At 46.3% G+C, this 20992-nt stretch overlaps 2 protein-coding genes across 8 annotated transcripts in view; both read left to right on the top strand.

Annotated features, from left to right (window-relative positions):
* KIF1B (kinesin family member 1B) overlaps window positions 1-10226 on the top strand; it is a 77589-nt gene extending 67363 nt beyond the window's left edge. For 6 of the 7 annotated variants that reach the window (XM_058039263.1, XM_058039259.1, XM_058039262.1 and 3 more), the window contains 9 exons: window positions 244-305; window positions 1011-1156; window positions 1417-1656; window positions 2025-2096; window positions 2707-2828; window positions 3590-3739; window positions 4074-4266; window positions 4853-4971; window positions 5695-10226. In XM_058039263.1, coding sequence (XP_057895246.1) covers window positions 244-305; window positions 1011-1156; window positions 1417-1656; window positions 2025-2096; window positions 2707-2828; window positions 3590-3739; window positions 4074-4266; window positions 4853-4971; window positions 5695-5737 — 1147 coding nt within the window. In that variant the 3' untranslated portion in view covers window positions 5738-10226. The remainder of the gene's footprint in view (window positions 1-243; window positions 306-1010; window positions 1157-1416; window positions 1657-2024; window positions 2097-2706; window positions 2829-3589; window positions 3740-4073; window positions 4267-4852; window positions 4972-5694) is intronic. The other variant, XR_009115501.1, reaches the window with a different exon arrangement.
* Window positions 10227-11004: 778 nt separating this feature from the next.
* PGD (phosphogluconate dehydrogenase) lies at window positions 11005-19937 on the top strand. The gene is made up of 13 exons (XM_058039265.1): window positions 11005-11119; window positions 11428-11503; window positions 11927-12106; window positions 12243-12308; window positions 13336-13454; window positions 14459-14528; window positions 14889-15023; window positions 15359-15548; window positions 17361-17491; window positions 17976-18109; window positions 18435-18534; window positions 19396-19518; window positions 19624-19937. The coding sequence occupies exons 1-13, from the start codon at window positions 11112-11114 to the stop codon at window positions 19741-19743; spliced, it is 1452 nt and encodes a 483-aa protein (XP_057895248.1). The 5' UTR covers window positions 11005-11111; the 3' UTR covers window positions 19744-19937.
* The last annotated feature ends 1055 nt before the right edge of the window (window positions 19938-20992 follow it).

Genomic DNA, 20992 nt, shown 5'->3' with positions numbered 1-20992 from the left:
CCTGGAATTTGCTGCATCATGTGCTCTTCCCAATGCAAGGTGGGGTGGGAACATGGGGGAAATGCCTTTTTTTAGGATCTTGCAGTTCTGGCTATTTTGTGCAAGAGAAGTATTGACATCTAGTTCTAACTAACAACTAAACTTTAAATTCTGCTTTGGGAACCACTGAGTTAAAGCTGAAGCACTTTATTTCTGAAGATAATAAACAGTGTGTTTTTGCTTCTTCTGCTTTCCTGTGAACAGCAACCGAGTAACTGGGATCTATGAACTGAGTTTATGCAAAATGTCAGACACAGGAAGTCCAGGTAAGCAGCAGCCAGGTGATAAATATGATGATAAATATGAAATATTGCAGAAAATTGCTGAGGGAGAATGGAGTAAACATTTCTGTCCTGATCAGAAGCAGTTCCTGTGTTTCATAGGAGCAATGGAACATTGCTGTTCTGTAAAATACTTACTCAGGCTTTTACTTTAGACTCAGGTCTGTGTTTAGCATTGGTAAACAAGGATTCACTGGAAACTTGATGTTTTCTGACATGGGTAACTCAGGACACTGAGTGCATGTATCACATCATGCCCCTGAGTCTTAGGGCCATAACCCATGGCTCATAACCAACAGGTGAGACTGGGTTTTGCAGCAGGAGAGCTTTTTCTTGTCTTTTGAAGATGCTGCTGATTTCTGATGCCAGCTTCACCACTTGGAAGGAATATAGTTCATGGTGTATCTGTGTGGTTTTCTTCTAAGATGTAGAAACTGAAGTCCTTGTGTTGAATTAGACTGAACAGGAGTTTACATTATATCTTGGTCAATAGAAAATATCTAAAAAAGTAAGAAAGCTGGACTAAATAAAATATCTCTGTTTGTGTATTTGCAGGTAATGAAATCCTTATGTTGTATATTTCCAGCCAAACAGCAGAAGTGCTGGTTCTTTGCAAATTGCTGATTATTTCTCTGTGACACCTCTCTGGCTATGGTTTTAACACATCTCCTGTTGTTTTTTACTGCTCAGGAATGCAGAGGAGGAGGAGGAAAGTCCTGGATACTTCTGTGGCATATGTGAGGGGCGAAGAGAACCTGGCAGGTTGGAGGCCCAGGGGGGACAGCCTCATTCTAGAGCATCAGTGGGAACTGGAGAAACTGGAGCTGCTACATGAGGTGAGTAAAGAGATGGAAGTCAAGATTTAAATAAATTCTCCTGGCAGAGAAGATATAAAGTGTGTGGCTGGCTGCTGAGCAGAGTCCTCAGCTCAGAATCTCAGTGTATTCAAAATAGCAAATTCAGTTTCCAGTGCCACTGTAAACTCCCTTCCCTGGGGAGAGTTACTGGTATGAATACTAAAGGATTCCTCAGAATTCAGTGTCTGTGAAATTGGCACCTTCCTGGAGGGGACAACACTGATTTCTTTTCTCACTAGGTGGAAAAAACCCGGCATTTTCTTCTGCTTCGTGAGAAGCTTGGTGACAGCATCCCCAAGTCCCTGAGTGACTCGTTGTCTCCCAGCCTGAGCAGTGGAACCCTCAGCACCTCCACCAGCATCTCCTCTCAGATTTCCACCACGACCTTCGAGAGCGCGGTGACGCCCAGCGAGAGCAGCGGCTACGACTCGGCGGACATCGAGAGCCTGGTGGACAGGGAGAAGGAGCTGGCCACCAAGGTATGGCACAGGGCAGCCAGCCTGCTGGCAGCCACGAGCTTCTCAATAGCTTGGGGAATGTCCAGTAGTGTGAGAGTTTCATTTTAACATCTTGGTTAGTGAAATAAGCCACTCTCACCGGCCAGTGCTGCTGGGGAGGTTTGGGCTGTGGCTGTGTCTCATTCCCCTGTGTTACTGGTTCTATAAAAACTTCCAAATTTTATCAAGTGAAGTGATTATTATCCTCTTCTGTGATTTTTCATTGCAGTTTAGGATTTGTTTTTTCTTTAACGACCTGCCAAGTGTGTCGTGGCAAATCACCTGTTCAACTTTCTCTGAAAATCTAAATACAGAGTTCTTCTCTGTGTCTCATTTGTTTCCCCCTTTAGTGTCTGCAGCTTCTTACTCATACCTTCAATCGGGAATTCAACCAGGTGTACAACAGCATCAGTGATTGTAAGGTAAATATTTCATGTGATATTTAATTGTAATACACTCTATTTGTGGTACAATAGCAGCATGTTTGTGAGTCATGGAATCTGCTGATACTATCAAAAGATAAACCACTTTATATTAATTTATTATTTTTTATTTTCAGTCCTTTGGAAGCATTTGGCTATTCAGCATCAGGTTCCAAAGGCTGTGGCAGGAATTGGCAGTGGTGTGGGCTTGCAGTGTAGTACAGTACCCAGTTTATTAGCAGACTCTTACTGTCTTTCCCTACATACACTTGCCCTGTGTATAAGGATAAATCTACTCTTAAAAACTCAGCCAGTAGGCAAAGGGAATACCAGGTTTCAAAGTGGATGATGTTTTATCCCTGAAGAAGTCAGAGTGTGAATAATCAGAAGTGTAGGACATTGATGATAACAAGCTGTGTCTGCATAAACGCTGCTGTATTTCTGCCCCCAGATGGGCTTGTGGTGGTTTGTGTGAAAATTTGCCTGCTGACTCAGGGAATGGCAGATGAAAAAGCCTTTGTGCTCTCTGAGCCATCCCCGCTGAAAGGCATTCTCAGGCAGAAGGAGCCCCAGCTGCAGCCCAGCTGCTGAGACGTGTTTGTGCTTGCAGCTCTCGGATATTTCTCCCATTGGGCGGGACCCGTCCGTGTCCAGTTTCAGCAGTGCCACCCTCACCCCTTCATCCACCTGCCCTTCTCTGGTGGACTCCAGGTGCAATTCAGTTGACCAGAAGTAAGTGTAATGTGTTAAAAGGAAACATCACTTTTCAGTGCTTCACACATCTCTTTGCTGTTTTCTGATTTGTTTTTCCTCTTTTCTTCCTTTTCCCTGCTTTCAGATATTTCTCTGTACAGCCCCCTTGCCTTACTTCTCCAGTCACTCTGCACAATTCTTTTTCATTTTGTTCTTTTGAAGTGCTGTTTTTCCTGCTTGTGTTGGGGCAACAGTCAGATGCTTGTCATTCCAGTGACCAGTGCATCTACAGTGTGCAGAGTCCACAAGTTTTTTCAGAGGTCTTTTGAAAAGGTCTACTAATAACGACCCAGAATAAACCAGTTTGGCCATTAATCTGTGTTTATCTTTCTCAGCTGTATCTATACAAGATATTTTTGATGAAATTGGTAATAACTATGAAGTAAAAGACATAATTTATACCTTCTCAGTTCAGCATCCCTGAGGGAGGAGGGCTGAGGAAGTAGAACATTTTACATCAAACAGTAGTAGGAGGTGTGTCTGTGTTGTGACTACGTTTAGCAGGAGAAAAATGGTAGAAGTAGTGGGGAAGCAACTTACTAGTGGTTATTGTAAGTTTTATTCCACAGATATCAAGGGAAAATGCTATTCAATATTGTACAAAAGGATCCCAATGTCAAAAAATAAATCTGGGCTGGAGGATGGAACTTCAAGCTGGCCTGAAGATGCAGTTTAAATTCCATTGTCACATTCAGTTGCTTTGTTGTGATTTACTTTTTTTTCCTCTGCTTTTTTTAAAGGACACCAGAAGCAAATTCTCGTGCCTCCAGTCCCTGTCATGAGGTGGAGCAGTTCCAGATAATTCCTGCAGTAGAAACTTCCTACCTTGCCAGAGCTGGAAAGAATGAGTTCCTAAACCTTGTTCCTGATATTGAGGAAATCAGACCAGGGTAAGTTTTTTATTGTTGTGTGATCGTGGCTTCCCGAGAACTCTCACAGGGGTTTTCTGAGATTCTGAGGTTCTGTGCCCCATTTGAAGAGGGTAATTTAACAGGTGATAGCAGAGCTGCAGAGTCCTCTGTGATGGATGGAGGAAGACTGTCAGACTTTTGCATAGATGTTGAAAACACCATTCAGCTTGTTTTAGAAGAACTTTTTCAGAATACTGTTGCAGACAAAACAGGACCAGTTATTAAGGACCAAGTGTCTTACAGTGTTTTGCAGTTAATAGGAATACTCAGGGGAAAATCTATTTCTGTATTGACGTGGGTTTATTTTTTCCAGCTCTGTGGTGTCAAAGAAGGGATACCTCCACTTCAAGGAGCCACTCTCCAGCTCCTGGGCCAAGCACTTTGTGGTGGTTCGCCGTCCCTATGTTTTTATTTACAACAGTGACAAAGATCCTGTAGAAAGAGGAATCATAAACTTATCCACAGCTCAGGTGGAATACAGTGAGGATCAACAGGCAATGGTGAAGGTCAGTGTGAGAGCTCTTGTTTATTTATCCATTAAGCAAGGACATTACAAGTAGCAGTGCATCTGTACCATCAGATGTGTCATCTCTGTTCTGAGGAAAATGAATCTTGAGTTGTGGAGGCGCTGAGGATCCTGCCCACAAAGTTCCCAGTTAGTTCAGGGTTTCTGATGGTTTTGGACACAGTTGTACAGAGAGTGACCCTGACTGCTGCCACATATCAGATTAGCTTTTAGGAGGATGTGTTGGTACCACCACCCTGCATGTTGGGTTTTTGCAGCTTCCTTTGTATGGGTTTTTGGGCTTGTGTGTTTTGTTTGTTTAAAAACAAAACCCCACAAAACATCGCATACAAGCACCCTGCAAGGAATCAAGTGAACTCTACTGGTCCATCTCTTAAAGCCCACACTCAGCAGTTAAGACTCTGTTTTGTAGAAGGGAATGAGTAATAATACCCTGGCAATCACCAGTGAGACATGAATGAAGGGGGGATGTGACGGAGCAGATTCTCTCAGAGAGGAAATGTGCATCAGCCTCTGTGCTTGCAGACTTTGTGTTTACATTGTTGAAATTGTCCTTGGTGTTGCAGACCCCCAACACGTTTGGAGTGTGCACAAAGCACCGTGGAGTCCTGCTGCAGGCCATCAATGACAAGGACATGAATGACTGGTTGTACGCCTTCAATCCTCTCCTGGCTGGCACCATTCGGTGAGAGGCAGCTGGGGCTGCACAGGGCCGTGCTCTGACCAGGGCAATGCCTGGGCACAGATTTCAGCTTTGCTCTCAGGAATTTGACAAGATGTGGGAACTGGAGGAGGGAGGAGAGTAGGTAGAAAAACGCCCAGAACAATCAGAAAACAAACCAGCCCTGTGTTTCAGGAACTGCAGGGGCTGTTGTTTTGGCTTGTGACGTTCTGAACAGCCATGTCCAGTTTGAACATGTGTGGGATGCTACATTTGGAGACCACAAGATGGTTTCCTTGTATTGCCATTTTACAAATTTTTAAAGTTTCTTACTTCCTCTGTGCTTGACTGCCTTTTTAGGTTCTTGATTATGAGCTAAAGCAGAAATTATGTTCCCTTTTATAACTTCTCTGGCAGCCTTTCCATTATCACAGACAGCCCCTGCTTGCTGGACACATCTTACTCCACTACATCAAAAACCTCCAAAATCTAAAAAACGAAGCTGTTACCAATACAGCATCAAATAATTTCTGAGCAGTGAAGCCCTTAAATGATCCTTCCTCCCATTAAAGAAGTGGAACAGAGAATTATTTTTCCTTACATTTTACTTTCTTAACATATGGAGTAAACTAGGGCTGTACCAAAGAATTAAAAAAAAAAAAAAAAAAGGTAGATAAACTTTGGGGAGGGAGGAAAAATGAGCTTTCATAATTCACCAACTGCTTTTTCCCCTTTTTTTTGGTGCAGGTCAAAGCTGGCTCGAAGACGCACGGGCCAGATGAAGTACTGAGTCCATGTGATGTTCTCATCTGTTCTCACCTTCCCATAGATAGTGTTACCTCTCATTTTCTCTTTGTGATTCTTGACAGTTTCTCTTGTATGTAATCCTGTGGCTTAACATCCCCCACCTTCCCCACTCCTTCAGCACATTTTCTAGGTATTCTAACCCTACCTTGTTTCTTTTCACCTGTACCTGAATTGTACTAGTAGCATGTGGCCAAACAAAAAGAGAAAGAAAAAAAAAATCAAAAAAATCGAGTGATTATGCACGACTCTGAAAAGAAAAAAAAAATTTCCTATAACAATTGTTTATCCATTTCAACTGACCTTTTGGTGTCTGTCCCACTGTCCACTGTCTGTCTAGACTGCTACAGGGTTTTCATTCAATTTGTAACTTGGCAGTGGTCATTGGTTCCCTCAGGGCAAAGTTCCAATGCCAGGGAAAGATAAATTGTTTAATGGAGACATTACCCAGCCAGGAACTGCAATAGCTCCTCAGGCTTTCTGGATCCAGCCTCGAAGTTAAACTCTGTTGAAAGCTGATATTGGACAAATCTATCTGGACAGACTGGATTTGGGACTTTGTTTCTGAGTTTCCAAGGCCCAGCAGGCTAAGGCACGAGCTAGGAAAAGTTAGGGAACAAACCAGGAGGGGCTGGCTACAGCAATCTGCTTGAAACTCTTGCTGTGGGGGTTGCAGGTGAACAGTGCTTGGGTTGAACTCTTTCCCAGAAGAGTTTCCATCAGCACACACTCCTCAGCCTCTGAACTGTGCTGATATGAGGGGAAATAGACTACAGACTGAAATATGAGATAAAATCCCCAAAATTTCAGCTGCTCAAGCCATGTACTGGACAGATGGGGAGTGTTAAATAGAAATGAAAGTTCCTGGTCCCTGGATCACCATGGAGGGCAGATCCCCTCTCCTGTTCCTGACTGTTGCAGGAACAGTTCTCACCTCTCTGGGAAGGGGGTAGGACTCCCATGGCTGTGTCAGGGCCGTTCCCAAGGGCCTGTTTGTGCATCCCTAACCTGTAATGCTCCTGTGTCACCCCACCTGTCCATGGGAGCACCCAGGGTCTGTGCAACACTTCCTAGGCAGTGTTCACACCTGCAGTGTTCTCAGGGAGCCACAGGACACTCTCATTTCCTTTGGAAATAACTGCTGAGTGTCTCCTAATTTCCCTGCTGCAATTTTCATCAGCTAGGCCCCACTGTATTCAGAGTTAACCCCTCTGGGGAACAGAGCAAGTGGATTCTGCTCCTGGTCAGTGGCATGTCATAATTGGCTCCTTGGGCATCAGCTGGGTGGTGTCAGTTCTTGGCCTACAGTGGAAGTTCTTGTGGCCAAAGCTTTGCTCCTCGCCCCAAGAAAGAAGAGCAGAATGAATTTCCTTTTGGGGAAGTGAGCTCCCCTCTCTCAGTCAGGTGTTGGGGATGCTGTGTGCTCCTTGCTGCTGTGTTACCCTTCCTTGCTGCAGCCAGGGCACTGCTGGGGCTGGCTGTGGTCCTGGGCAGTGTGAAGGGGTTTCATCAGGGCAGAGCTCAGAGGGTTTGTCTCTCTCGCAGGAGGCACAGCAGGCACAGTGCAGCCCAGGAGGCCCAGTGGGGTTCAGGCCACGCGTGTGTGGGATGGGATGTGCTGAGGAAGGCTTTGCTGGGTGGGGCCTCATGCCCTGGGCAGCTCAGGGCACACTGGGAGCTGCTGGCAGCCTGGGAGGCAGAGGAGCAGGGACATGGAGCTCACACTTGCTACCTTTACATGTCTCCAGGTAGTTCTCAAGCTAACTCATGCTCATGCTGTCTCTGTGGTCCTCAGATTTATTTCAGAACTGGAAGCCAGAGTGAGGGAGCATCCTGGGGACCCAGGAGCATGATAGGGATAGGGTTTTGGTTTTGTTTTTTTTTTTTTCCTTTTTGTTTTTGTCTTGTTTAACTGTGTGTGACTCTTAATACAGTGATGATATTCCTTTGTTATGCAATGATGATAAAGCACTTCCAGTGTGTGGATAAAACTGCTTGTCCTGCAGGAGGGCTCCTCACACTGCAGCTAAGCTGATCTCAAGAATTAGGTTAATTCTAAGCATTAAGTTATTGCTGCCATCACCACTGTTTATAATGACAGTGAGCCTGTTTGAGGAGGCAGAGTGATTGAGGTGGGGGTAGGTTGTGACACACTGAGAGCATTTTAACTTTTATCTGTTTCTTTTTTTTAACTAGAAGAAAACTAGTTTTCTAAGTCTTTGCTTTGGATAAGCCAGAGAACGAACCATGTGGTTATAGGCATTGCACAAAATCATGATAAAGGGGTCTTCGTTTAAAAGCAGGAAGAGACAGATGCTTGTCTTACAGAGAGCTTGAAGTGTTACAGTTGTTGCATAAATGTCATTCTTCTGTCTTAAAACTCCAAGCAAATTTTGGTGACTTGAGGTCTGAGTGGATAATGGATCATCAGAAGACCAAAAGTCTGGTTGTAAGCATCAGCACCTCTTAAAGCTGCATAATCTGTAACAAACTAGGTCCTTGTGTGGAGCTCAAATGGGCATCACTGTTCTCAGGTCTGACATAGGGGCAGACAAAGTTTTTCTGCCATTACTGAGGCCTGCTTTGAGACATTTGGGGTTTCCTACTTAAAACTGGACTGAAACCAGTCCAAGTTTTCTTTAAAGAGATAACAAACCAAACAAATAAACAAAAAAAGTGAATTTCCATTCACATCAAAGCTTAGCCCAACATGTTGGAAATTTCTTTTTGGAAGCAGAATGAGGAAGGTAAAATATGCTCAGTTGCCTTCTCCTGACCCTCCAAAGCCCATTGTTGGTTTCCTGCTGTGTGTGTGGAGTCCCAGGGTCAGACAGCTCTGGGGACTCAGCCTCTGCTGCTGTGGGCCTGCCAGCCCGTGAGGACACGCACCAGCAGGGCCTTGGTGGGCATTGCTGGGAGGAACGAGTGTCAGACTGTGCTGCATTTGGGGTTTTATGTTCCTCACCAAAAGGAAGGAGAAAACTGTCCTTTTTATCCTTTGAAAATTATGTTGGATCTTCCTGGGTATTGTAAAATTAAGCTAAACCTCCTATACTGTGTTTTAGAAATGCACTTTAAGTAGCTTTTTAAAGAAGATTCCTGTATTCTGGGAATACAGAAGAGAAGGCAGCACTATTTCCAGACAGTATGATTTCCAGACTGCCAAGAAAAGGTTTTTTGTGTCAATGTCTAACAGTCCTTATTACTGATTAGCATGGTATTTCAAAGCAAAGACTTCACTTTTTGCTGCTTGTTATCTAATTTACAGGGATTTAATTTTATGTAATGTATTGTATATTTATACATCTGTAATTAATTGCACATTAGATAAGAAAGAGGATTAGCTTCGGTCTAACACCCACTGGTACTAAACAGCCTGTGCACGTGGATCTGCCTGTACCCTGCACACCGAGCTGCTGCAGCTGGGGCTGTGCTGGGTGTTGTTGTGACTGCTCTGCAGGAGGAAGGGGAGCTGGGGCTGTGCTGGGTGTTGTGCTCAAGGTGAGCTCTGGCTGCTCTGCAGGAGGAAGGGGAGCTGGGGCTGTGCTGGGTGTTGTGCTGGAGGGGAGCTGTGGCTGCTCTGCAGGAGGAGGGTCCTGCTGTGCTGCCTGGCCCTGCGCGTTGCATCTCCGTGGTAGTCACCAGCCCAGTCTGTGCTCTGGCTGTCGTGTCTGTAGCAGGATGTATTAACTTCGTGCTTCCTTGTTTCAAAACATCGGCTCTTCAAGAGCAGGACTGACTTTTGTTCAGAAGGCCATTTATGTGTTCAATGTATTTGAAATCAAAACTAGTCCAACACTAACCAGATGATTGTGTCCAATGTCATTGGGAACAGGATTGAAATTGCTGGGATCAGCTGTGTATTCAGAAAACTGGCGTGGAGCTCCTAAGTCTTCAATTCTTAACGTTGCCAAGTGAATGGGCTGCCCCTGAGCAGTGCTGAATTTACCTCCTGCTTGCCTGGAAGCAGAGGGAGTCTGGAATGGTCAGCACTTCCCAGGGTCAGGTCTGAATTTCCCACTTTGCTTGTTCACATTTCACGTGTGGTTGGTTGTGGCTCCCGGATTTGGACATCAGACGTGCTGTTCACAGAATACATCCCCTGGAATTGCGGTCCCCATGTCCCTGTAACCTCTTACACAAGGTATACAAGGTAAATGCTGTATAAGTGGCCTTCTTGAACAAATCTCTTTGCAAACTGATTTCATCCCAGCGAAGGAGTGTATCAGCAACACTGTACATTAATTTCAGGTTTTCATTTTCTTATTTTATTTTGTAAATATATCCGATATTTGGAGCTTGAGTATACAAAATGTAAATATAGTTCATGTATTTGTACTAATTCTGATCCATTTGCTGTATAGCCTTAGGTGTGCAATGCAGATATCTAACTGTGTATGGTAACCTTGCACCACTGAATTGTTAGTGAACGAGGTGAAACAATAAAGGTACAACCAGTGCATTAGCAGACAGAATGTGTGCTCCTGTCATTATGATTTAATTACTTGTATCTTATGTCGATTACTTGTTTTTAAAACCTGTGCTGAAGAAGCTGATGAATGCTTTAATGAAGTTTGTCTCGACTGCTCTTGAAGAAGAGGTTCCCAAAATGAACCAAAAACTTGATGGGCCAGATTGTTCGGGTCATCTTGTTTAGGAAATAACTTACACAGAATTTAATAGAAACTATGGTCTCAAGGTGTGTGTGTGTCCCATACATCGGAGCGAAGGCGGGGCAGCTTTGTCCTCCTGGGATCGCCTCGGTGCTGAAGGAAGGACAGGTCTGTCAAGTTTGGCCTGGCCGCACAAAGACAAACGGGTAGCGGTGATCGCTGAGGGGCTCACTGCCGCCTGGGACAATGTTCAGCGCCAGAATCGAAGCCAGTTAATAATAATTACTAATGACAAACTGCGCGGTTCCCGGCGGGATCAGGGGTGCGTGTCGCTGGGAACAGAGGCACAGCCGACGGCACGGGGCAGCTGCGCGGCTCCTCCGCGAGCGGGCGCGGCTCCCGGGAGCTCTCGGGGCTCTCGGGGCTCGCAGGCGGCGGGGAAGCGTCAGAGCCCGGCGGGGACAGCGCGGGGACAGCACAGAACCCGGCCCGGCCCGGCCCGCGCCGCTGCCGCTTTAAGGGGGCGTGGCCTCGCGACATCGGGCCATGGGCGGGGGGCGGAGTCTCGCCAAGAGCCAATGGGCGCGCGCGGCCCCGCCCCACCCCGCCCCGCCCGCGGCTGAGGAGAGGAAGCGGCGCGCGCCGCAGGCCGGGCCCGCAGAGCCCCGAGAGGAGCGGAGGGAGCGGAGAGCCCCGGCAGGAACGGAGAGGAACGGAGAGGAACGGAGAGCCCCGAACGCCGCCGCCATGGCCGAGTGAGAGCGGGCGGGAGCGGGGCGGGGGCGGGCCTGGCGTGGCCGCGGTGCGGGGCGGCTGCAGCCGGCTCGGGAGGCCCCGGTGCGCTGTTTGCGCGGGGGCTCTGCCCGGTGGCTCCGCACGGCCTCGGTCTGTGATCGCTGCAGTAACAGCGGAGAGAATGAACTCAGATCCCCGCGGTCGTTCGGAGGGGCTGGGCTGGGCTGCCCTGGCAGCTGGCATGGGCAGAACAGCCGGGCAGGGATGGATGCTGCTGCTGGATCACTGCTGGTGACCTCCCTGGCATTTTTGTTCTTTCACGTTCCAGAGCTGACATTGCTTTGATTGGACTGGCCGTGATGGGTCAGAACCTGATTTTGAACATGAATGACCACGGCTTCGTGGTAAGTGAGGAAACAAATTGTTTAGGAAGGCTTACTAGTAGCACTTGGGATTGGAGCTGAGCATTTTGTGGGTGCTTTCCCCTGCAATTGTGATGATCTAATGGGTGTATTTCCTCCTTTTAGTTATACCCTGCCTGGCCTTTGTCCTGTTTCCAGAGAAGAGCAGCGGTGCACGCCTGTACTCAGCTGGCACCTGATATGTTAATTATGCGTGACTTTTCCCTGAAGTTGGCCTTGGCCTTGCCATTAACCACAGGTTCCCGAGGCACTTGCAAAGACATGCTCAGGTTCATCCCTGCCCTGTGCCTGGCACGGAGGGAAGTGGGAGAGCGCAGGATGTTGAACCTTGCTTGTATCATTTGTAGCCTGAGCTGAAGTTACTGTTCCATTGCAGCTTTATTAACGTGTTTCCTTGCCCCCCAGGTCTGTGCTTTTAACAGGACAGTTTCCAAGGTGGATGATTTCCTGGCTAACGAGGCCAAGGGAACCAAGGTGATCGGTGCTCACAGCCTGGAGGAGATGGTCTCCACGCTGAAGAAGCCCCGTCGCATTATCTTGCTGGTGAAGGCTGGAAGTGCAGTGGATGACTTCATCAATAAATTGGTGAGGCAGACATTCATCCTACCTGAGACTTCTTGCTGTCTTTTGGAGCAGTTTCCTCTGGATGTTCTCAGTTATTCATCATTAGTGAGGTTTTGAATGTATGGGGGAAACCTAAATGCTGATTTCTTTTTGACAGGTGCCATTGCTGGAGACTGGAGACATCATAATTGATGGTGGGAATTCTGAGTACAGAGATACCACGGTAAGCCTGGTTCCTGCCTAAAGTGGATGAATAAAATACACACAACTTTTCCACTTCTGATCATCAGAATAGTAGCTCAATAATATGCTGTCAGCCCTGTGCTCTGGAAAAGCCAAACTGATTTCTGCAAAATTAAATCATGCAGCCTATTAAAAAGCAATTAAGGACTGTGCTATAAGAATGTTTTTATAGAAGTTACCCAGACCACATGAAAATATTTTTTAACATGTTTTAAAAGTGAAGGCCTTTAGAAAATTTTATTTTACAATCTTAGGGAGTTTTCAGGGAGATTTATAAGTCTAAGGATATTTCTAGATTTGTTGCTATTTCCTAATCCTTGCGATTGCAGGACAATCCAGTAGGACAGAACTGCTGGTTTGGCTGTTTGGGTAGTGGAAGCAGCAGAGTAATTATCTGCTTGTGGACAGGCTGTAACTGTAGAAGTTACAGAAGCTACATTTGCCTCTCTGGTGTGAAAATATTGCATTCAGACTGGTGTTTCTGAATCTTAGAAGAGGTGCTCGTGTTCGTCTTCCTGCTCTGACATCCTGATCTTGGATAAGTGAGCTGGCCATGCCAGGGTGAGAGGCTCAGTGAGGGTCAGTCCTGTCAGCTGTCCTGGGGGATCTCTGGCTCTCTTTGGCCCTTGGAGTTTTCTGTGCTTGCACCTTCACTGCAGTGAACTCAGCAACTCCTCCTTGGGCCTAATCTGCCTCCCCCACATCTTCACACAGAGCATGTGTCACCTCACACCCAATTCCAGGCCTCTTCTGCCCTCAGTGCTGCTCACGTCTGTCTGGTGCTTATAAGAACTTGTTTTTTCACCATGTCACTTTTGCAAGGATCCAAAGCAACAGGAAGTTTCCTAATGCTCACTTTGGTGTATGAACAAGCTTTCTTAAGGTTAGCTTCTAGCACATCCAAAGCAGAACTGAAAACCTCATTTTACATCTCAATTGCTAGCCTTTGTGTGTCAGGCTATGGCAGGAAATGAAATGAAATAGTGCTGCTCTGCTCTTTGTTCCAGAGGCGCTGTAAGGAGCTCCAGGCAAAGGGCATCTTGTTTGTGGGCAGTGGAGTTAGTGGTGGGGAGGAGGGTGCCAGATACGGACCTTCCCTCATGCCAGGAGGAGCCAAGGAGGCCTGGTAAGCACGAACTGCTGTGTTCTCTTGTTCAGAATGGTTTGCAGCAATTCACACTGTGCACTGAGGGAGGGAAGGAGGAGGGTGTGGGTGTGCAGAGAACAAGATATGTTGCCATCTCACTTCCTCAAGGCTCCAGATTTCTCAACCTGGCAGGGGTCATGGGGCAGTGCTCAGCCTTCATGTAAGGCGGAACAAAGGCAGGCTTTCCTTTCAGGAATCCACAGGCAAAAGTAGGACCTACACACATCTGAAGGGAGAAGGGAATTTTGCTTACATTTAAAACAAGTACTTTTTCTTACTTTTTTCTTTTGAGGCTGTACACACTTGGGAAGCTGCTAACCATGAATCAGGCAGCAGCACATGGCCCTGTAGTGACACATTATAAAAGGAGCTTCAGTATGTTTGTGCTACTGTTGAATGCATCAGTTTATTTGCAAGTTTCTGCATGCTGCTGTGCTGTTTTGTACTCATGCCTCAGTAAAGGACTGCACATCAATGCTCATATTTATCCCTGGTTGCCTATTCTCTGTATAGATATGGAAAGAAAAGGTGTGTCCAGGCTTTAAGTGAGCTTTAGTATCTCTTGAGTCCCTGTCCATTTGCATTAGTGTTTCATACCTGTATCAGCCTGTTCAAATTGGATGGCACAAAGCCATCAACAACAGGAAGCTTCTGCCCAGTCATCTTTTGCCTTGGTGGCTAAGTTGGCACAGTTTCTGTGTTCAAATGGAGAGGATATTTGGGCTCCTTGAAGTGCATTACACTTGTCTGCACAGTGTTGGAAGCATGACTTGAATGTTCCAATGTCTTGCAAACTTTAGTTGGGAAGAACAGATTTCATTGACATGGCTGTGTGGATGGGTTATCACCCTGCCCAGTGCCCTCAGCCCAGGCTGCCTTTTGGCAGGTTACAGAAGGCATCATAGCAGTAGATTTTATTTGTTTTCTCTTGTGGTGTTTGTGTCCCCTGCCTGGCTGCTAAGGTGTATTCTTTCTCCCCACAGGCCCCACATCAAGACCATATTTCAAAGCATTGCTGCTAAAGTGGGATCTGGGGAACCTTGTTGTGACTGGGTAAATAGTCATTTGATACTGACCCTAACTTGGGGTTAGAGCCATGCTTAAGCAGTTTGCTTGCTGAAGCTTATGGATGTTTGTCCATCCACAATAAACACAGCACCCTCAGTGGCTGATTTTCTGGCTGTGTTCATTTCCAATCTGCCATCTCTGGTAACTCATACTGTGCAATGGAAAGACAAAGTTTTGTGGCTGGGTCATGTGCTGGGGGAGCTAAATGGACCTGTGAGCCACTGGTTTCTGTCAGCACTGTCTTTGATTCCTTCCTTCAGGCAGAAGGAAGCCATGGGCAGGTATTAAACACTGGAAGTGATGACAGTGCAGTTGCTGAGGGGGTTTCTGGATGTTTCTGAACAGGTGGGAGAGGAAGGAGCTGGACATTTCGTGAAGATGGTGCACAATGGGATTGAGTATGGAGACATGCAGCTGATCTGTGAGGCCTATCACCTGATGAAAGATGTGCTGGGCATGGAGCATGATGAGATGGCAAAGGTGATTTGTGGTTTTTAATGTCTTTCCTTTTTTTGTGCCATGGTTTTTGTGCCTGTCTGTGACAGGTTTTGTGCCTGTCTGTGACAGGAGAGAGCACAGACAGCTGAATGCTTACAAAAGTTGTCTGAACCTCTTCCCATGCTACAGTTGATTTCTCTCCAGGAAGCACCTTCACATACAGAGATGTGAACTACCTTGCCTGAAAAGAGCTAATGAAACACTGAGCATTATAATCAAGCAGGCAAAATATATACATTAATAAATTAAAAGATATAGTAGAGACATAGCAAATTGTGGTGTGTATGAATATGTATGTACTTGTTCTCCTTTTTCAGGTATTTCAGGAATGGAATAAGACAGAGTTGGACTCTTTCCTGATTGAAATCACAGCCAATATTCTCAAATTCAAAGACAGCGATGGCAAATACCTCCTCCCAAAGATCAGGGACAGTGCAGGGCAGAAAGGCACGGGGAAGTGGACGGCCATCTCTGCCCTGGAATACGGAGTCCCGGTCACCCTCATCGGTAACTGGTGCTTTCATCTTTCCCACCTCCATCTACCACATCTCAGCAATGACAGGGAAATAGTCTGAGCAGTGAGCCCACAGCAGGGCTGGGCTGCCAGGAGAGGCTCTTGTAGGTGTAGCTGTTCCAGCTTTTCTGCCCTGACAGCTCCTGGGTTTTTGCTGGGCTTGTTTTCACCCCGTTCCTTCAGTCCTGCTGTCACCTGTGTCCCTGGTGTCTGCAGTGCTGTCAGGACTCAGTGATGTTCAGGGCAACATTGAGTGTTGTGCTCAGTGTTGTGATGCAGAGGAGCTGGAACACATCTGCAACACGTCTAGAGTGCCCTAATACCACAGGTCCAGAGCAAGCTTCCTGCTGAGTAAATGAGATGAGTCAAAAGCAATCTTTGCTCTCAGATTTGCTTTCATTTTCATGCTTTCTCTACCTCTTTTCCTTTTGCATTGGCTGGTCAAGTCCTGAAGAAAAATTACATTCAGTAGCTAAAAGAAAGTAACTGCAGTGTAGCTGTCAAAGAAACGTGGCTGCATTCCAGCAGCAAAACAAGTTCTCTAAATGGTTTTAATGTTCTACCATCGTCCTTCAGTCCTAGGCTTGAAACAGTGTTTCCTGCTGGAGCTGGTAATTTTCTCCTCTCTGGGGTGCTTGCAGAGATCAAGGGTGGAGCAGACACTCCCCGATGAGTGCTCTGCACTGCCAGGAGCATTGTTAGGTAATGCCTGATAGGGAAGTGTGTGCCACAGTCCTTGTGCAAACGTGGCTGCTCTCAGGGCAGTCGCTGTGTGGTTTTACTGCATGAGCATGACTTGCAAACTTCTGCTTGTAAAAGCAGAGTCATGCTACTCCTGCTTTTTCCTGGTGTTCCTACCGTGCTGCTCCTCCCTTCTGGAGAAGGAAGTTTTTGCAGAAATGGAAATTAGCAGGTTCTGATTTAGGTGTAATATGTCCTCCTGCTGTAGGGAGGATCCAGAGTCTTGTGAAAACATAACTCACTCTTTTTTTTAAATTGCTGTTGATTCTGCAGTGTGGGTTTTTTGGTGTTTTTTTTATATCATAACTCAAAGGGTGGAACAAAATGACAGTAATGAAGACTTGCTTTTCTTTCTATCAGACCCTGAAAAGCAAACTTTTTTCTCCCTCATTTTACAATACTGTCTTCAATAGTAAACAAGAACAGCTTAAACTGGCTTGATTAGGAACTGACTGAGCCAGCCTGACAGATGATATTTAGCAACCTGTTTAATGACATTAGAAAACATTCTTATGGACTTCTGACTAGTGCTAGGGGCCTACCAGATTTATGAATCTTATGTCATCCTGTAAGTTAACCTGCTGTTTTATTTTTGATTTTAATTGCCCTTATTTTGCATATGTGCATTTTAAAGCACATCCAGTTAATGTATGCTGACATTTAAGGAACAGCTTTTTATCTTAAAAGCATGATACAGTACTTGGTGAAGTCTTCAGCCTCACTGTTCCCTAGATTGCAGTGCAACACTGTCTCTGATAGATAAGAGAAGATTTTAAAGTAAATTCTTAAAATTGCGAGCTGGTAAATGTTCCTGAGATAAATTTTCATGTGGATGACTTGTGGCTTTTTTCATTATCATTTGAAAGCTGTATCAGTCAGGACTTACCCACTGGTTGTACTGAGAGGCAGTGTTGCTGTTGGAATAATTCCTTTGTGCAGCAGTTATTTATATTATTGCTTGTGCACGTGGCTCATCACCCAGTGACACTCCGGTGCTCGGGTGTCTCAGACACGGACGGGGTTTGGGGTTTCTGATGATCTCCCCTTGCCTGCCATCCCCACAGGTGAAGCTGTGTTTGCACGGTGCCTGTCGTCCCTCAAGGAGGAGAGAGTGCAGGCCAGCAAGCTGCTGGGAGGGCCCAAAGGGGCTCAGTTCAGTGGGAACAAGGAGGCCTTCCTGGAGGACATCCGCAAGGTGAGTCTGCTGCGGGGTTGGAGCGGGTTCGGGGTGCTGTGAGCCCTGGGGAGGAGCTCTTGTGCTCGGATCTCATGAGAACTGGTTCCTGCTGTCAGCACTGTGCACTGTCTCACAAAGCACAGTGAGACCCACTGCTAACCAAAGCAAGGTTAGGAAGGATCCAGAAGGAATTTAACTCTAAGCCACGGTGGGCAGAGACAACTGCATGGGGCACAGAGCTCATAATTCATGCACAGGAGCTTGTCCACCCCTCACCCACCTGCCTTGCCTCGGTATTGCTCTCTTGATCTCTCTCTCTTGAAACCAAACTTTCCAACAGGAAGGGATAGTTTGTTTCTCAAATAACTGGGATGTTGCTGCTGTAGTCATCCCTGTTGAGATGTGGGCTGAACACAGTGCATATCCCATGAAGTTAGTTTGTTGTTCAACTTTGTGAGACTTCTCTTGGAATGTGAATTTGATTTTTTTTTTTTCTTTTTAGGCCCTGTATGCTTCCAAGATTATCTCATATGCTCAAGGCTTCATGCTGCTGAGACAAGCAGCCAAGGAATTTGGCTGGACACTGAATTATGGTGGCATTGCACTAATGTGGAGGGGAGGCTGCATCATCAGGAGGTAATTGAGATGAGGAGGTAACCTGGCTGCTGAGGGGAGAGAGAAGAGCAGGCAGTTTAGTTTGTGAGGTGCTTGGCTGACAAGCCTAGAGATTTCCTTGGAAAATCCATGGAGTTACTCTGCTGCCAAGATTCTGAGAGGCTGTAGACAACACCAAGGGTTACTAGATGAACCCACTGTTCTGGTGGCTGAACTGCTGAAAATGTTTTATCTTTGCCATGTTTGCAATCTTAGTGTGGCTGAGTCAAGTTTTAGCACTGTAAGTTTTGAATTCTGAGCCTTTGTTGGAAGCTGTGACATTTATTCCTGGTTAACTTTTGCCTAGTGTGTTCCTGGGAAAAATCAAAGATGCTTTTGATCAAAACCCTGAGCTCCAGAATTTGCTGTTGGATGATTTCTTTAAGAAAGCTGTAGAAAACTGTCAGGTAAGTTCCAAAACGATAATTTACAGCCAGGACTGTCATGGTTTTTCTCTTTGAAACTGACCAAGCTATGATTGGAAACTGAAGGTTCCCTTTTACTGGTGCAGAAAAGCCTTAGGCAGAAATCCAGCAATTAGAAGGACCATAATATGAGGAAAAAAGGCCTGGCCTGTGTGAACATTCTCTGCACTGCCCTGTGTCTTGTGCCTGCTGTGCAGTTGGATTTCAGCTGAGCTCTGTTCCAGTGCCATTGTTTGCAGTAGCCCCAGAACAGCAGTTCCAGATGCACCCATTCTTTAGGCCTGTGTCTGTGAACACTGTCCTGATTTGGATGGAATTAAAACCACATTATCTGGCCAAAAAAGAAGTCTGATCATTAGTAGTTCTTGTAACTGAATCTGAATATTGCATGCAAATTCCAAGACCAGATGAACAGTTGAACTGAGCATTATCCACATCTCTCTGAAGTGTCAGTGCTGTCCTCTTGGGCCCTGGGGCGAGCTTTGTTCTGTGCTTGGTGAGAGGGAACATTCCCCTCAGAACATCCCCACTGAGTTTGTGCTTTTGAGATGCTCTGACCATGTTTATGTGAAAGAACATCATCCTTGCTTGAGGCTGTGGTTTGTCTGCATGTCTCAACTGTTCTCATCCTGCTGTTAACTCTGTCTTACTTGCCATTATTTTAGATCAACCTCGTTTATGTAAAATCGGGAATCTGCTGCTGTATTTGCTCAGACTTGGCTGTTAGATTTCACACACTGAAATAGCACACACAGTTGTACTGGAGCAGTTCATGTGCCTGCATGTCCCCCTGAGCCAGCATCAAACTCATCAGTTTCCTTTCCCCCCTTTCCCCTCTGCCAGGAGTCGTGGCGCCGTGTGATCAGTACTGGTGTGCAGATTGGAATCCCCATGCCCTGCTTCACTACAGCACTTTCTTTTTATGATGGATACAGGCACGAGATATTGCCAGCTAACCTGATTCAGGTAGGCACTGAAATCTATTCCTCATTAGGTAACAGTAGGTGCACCTTCCAGGACTCATGATACTGACATTTGTGTGTCTGGTTTGTCTGTGTGTTCTCATTCCAGGCTCAGCGGGATTACTTTGGTGCACATACATATGAATTATTATCAAAGCCAGGGGTATTTATCCACACTAACTGGACAGGCCATGGAGGAAATGTGTCCTCTTCTGCTTACAATGTCTAATGGAAATCCTTCCACTTGGAGCCCAGATACTGTAGATCTCCAGCACTTCTTCTAGAATATCACTTTTTACTGTACTCCACTAGAACATGTGTTTGGACACTTTTGTAATAACTTGGGGGTGTGTTTCATACCTATATGTATATCTCTCTATATGTATCATATAAGAAAACTAAATAAATTTAGTTATAAATGTATTGAGGTGTTTTCTTTCCACTGGTGCTGGCCAAAACTATGTAAAATGCTTTTGTGCAGTCTTTAATAGAATTTATAGTCATGTTGGGTTTATAATATTGTAGTGCATGAATTCCTAGGGGTCAAGACAGAGATGATTGCAGTTCAGGAATTGCTGAGATGGAGAGTGGCAGACAGCACAGGAACTTACACAAGGTTCCAGGCAGGTAAAGGCCTTTCTCCTTTATTCCTAACAGGCAGTAGCTTGGCTCTTACAGATTTAATTCCTGGGCATTCAGCTGCCCAGTCTGTCACACTGAGCTCTGTGTGCTTTTGGTGGAAGGAGAAATGAAACTCATACTCCTGTCACCATTCTCCCTCCAACTGTTGGTCTCAGTTTTGACCTCTGGCATAAACATTTTGCATTGCTGTGTGCTTGCACTTTCTGCCCCAAATCTCCCTGAATCTTCCCCTCTTACTCCACTGGGACAATTAAAAATACCCACAGCAACATGCTAAGTTGGCTCTATTTTATATCCTCTACCTGCAATGCTACTGCCAGTCATCTTCAGGACATCTGAAAATTCACCTGGGTGTCTGAACCTTTTTATTTCTCAAAACCTGTTAAATGTTGTGTTGTGCACACTGATTTTTACATTAATGTTTGACCATATATATTTCTACTAAGACAGCTACTTAGTCACTAGTTGAATCTCTGTATGAGGTAAAATATAACTTCCAACTGACGGTACCTTTTCTGCAGCTCACGCAGTACGATCTGGGAGTTCTGTGGAACAAACGCGGGTGACAGCGACGCTGCCTCGCGGGGCGGCCGCGCGTCCCCTCACGGGGCCCGGGGGCGGGAGATCGTGAGGGCAACGATGGCGGCGGCCCCGCCCCGCCCCGCGCGCCGGGGGCGGGAGATCGTGAGGGCGGCGATGGCGGCGGCCCCGCTCCGCCCCGCGCGCCGGGGGCGGGAGATCGTGAGGGCGGCGATGGCGGCGGCCCCGCCTCGCGCGCCGGGGGCGGGAGATCGTGAGGGCGGTGATGGCGGCGGCCCTGCCCCGCGCGCCGGGGG

The sequence above is a fragment of the Melospiza georgiana genome, chromosome 22 (genome assembly GCF_028018845.1).
Source record: "Melospiza georgiana isolate bMelGeo1 chromosome 22, bMelGeo1.pri, whole genome shotgun sequence".
NCBI classification, from domain to species: domain Eukaryota; kingdom Metazoa; phylum Chordata; class Aves; order Passeriformes; family Passerellidae; genus Melospiza; species Melospiza georgiana.
The sequence above is the reverse complement of the archived record's forward strand: the minus strand, read 5'-3'. Positions and strand labels throughout refer to the sequence as shown.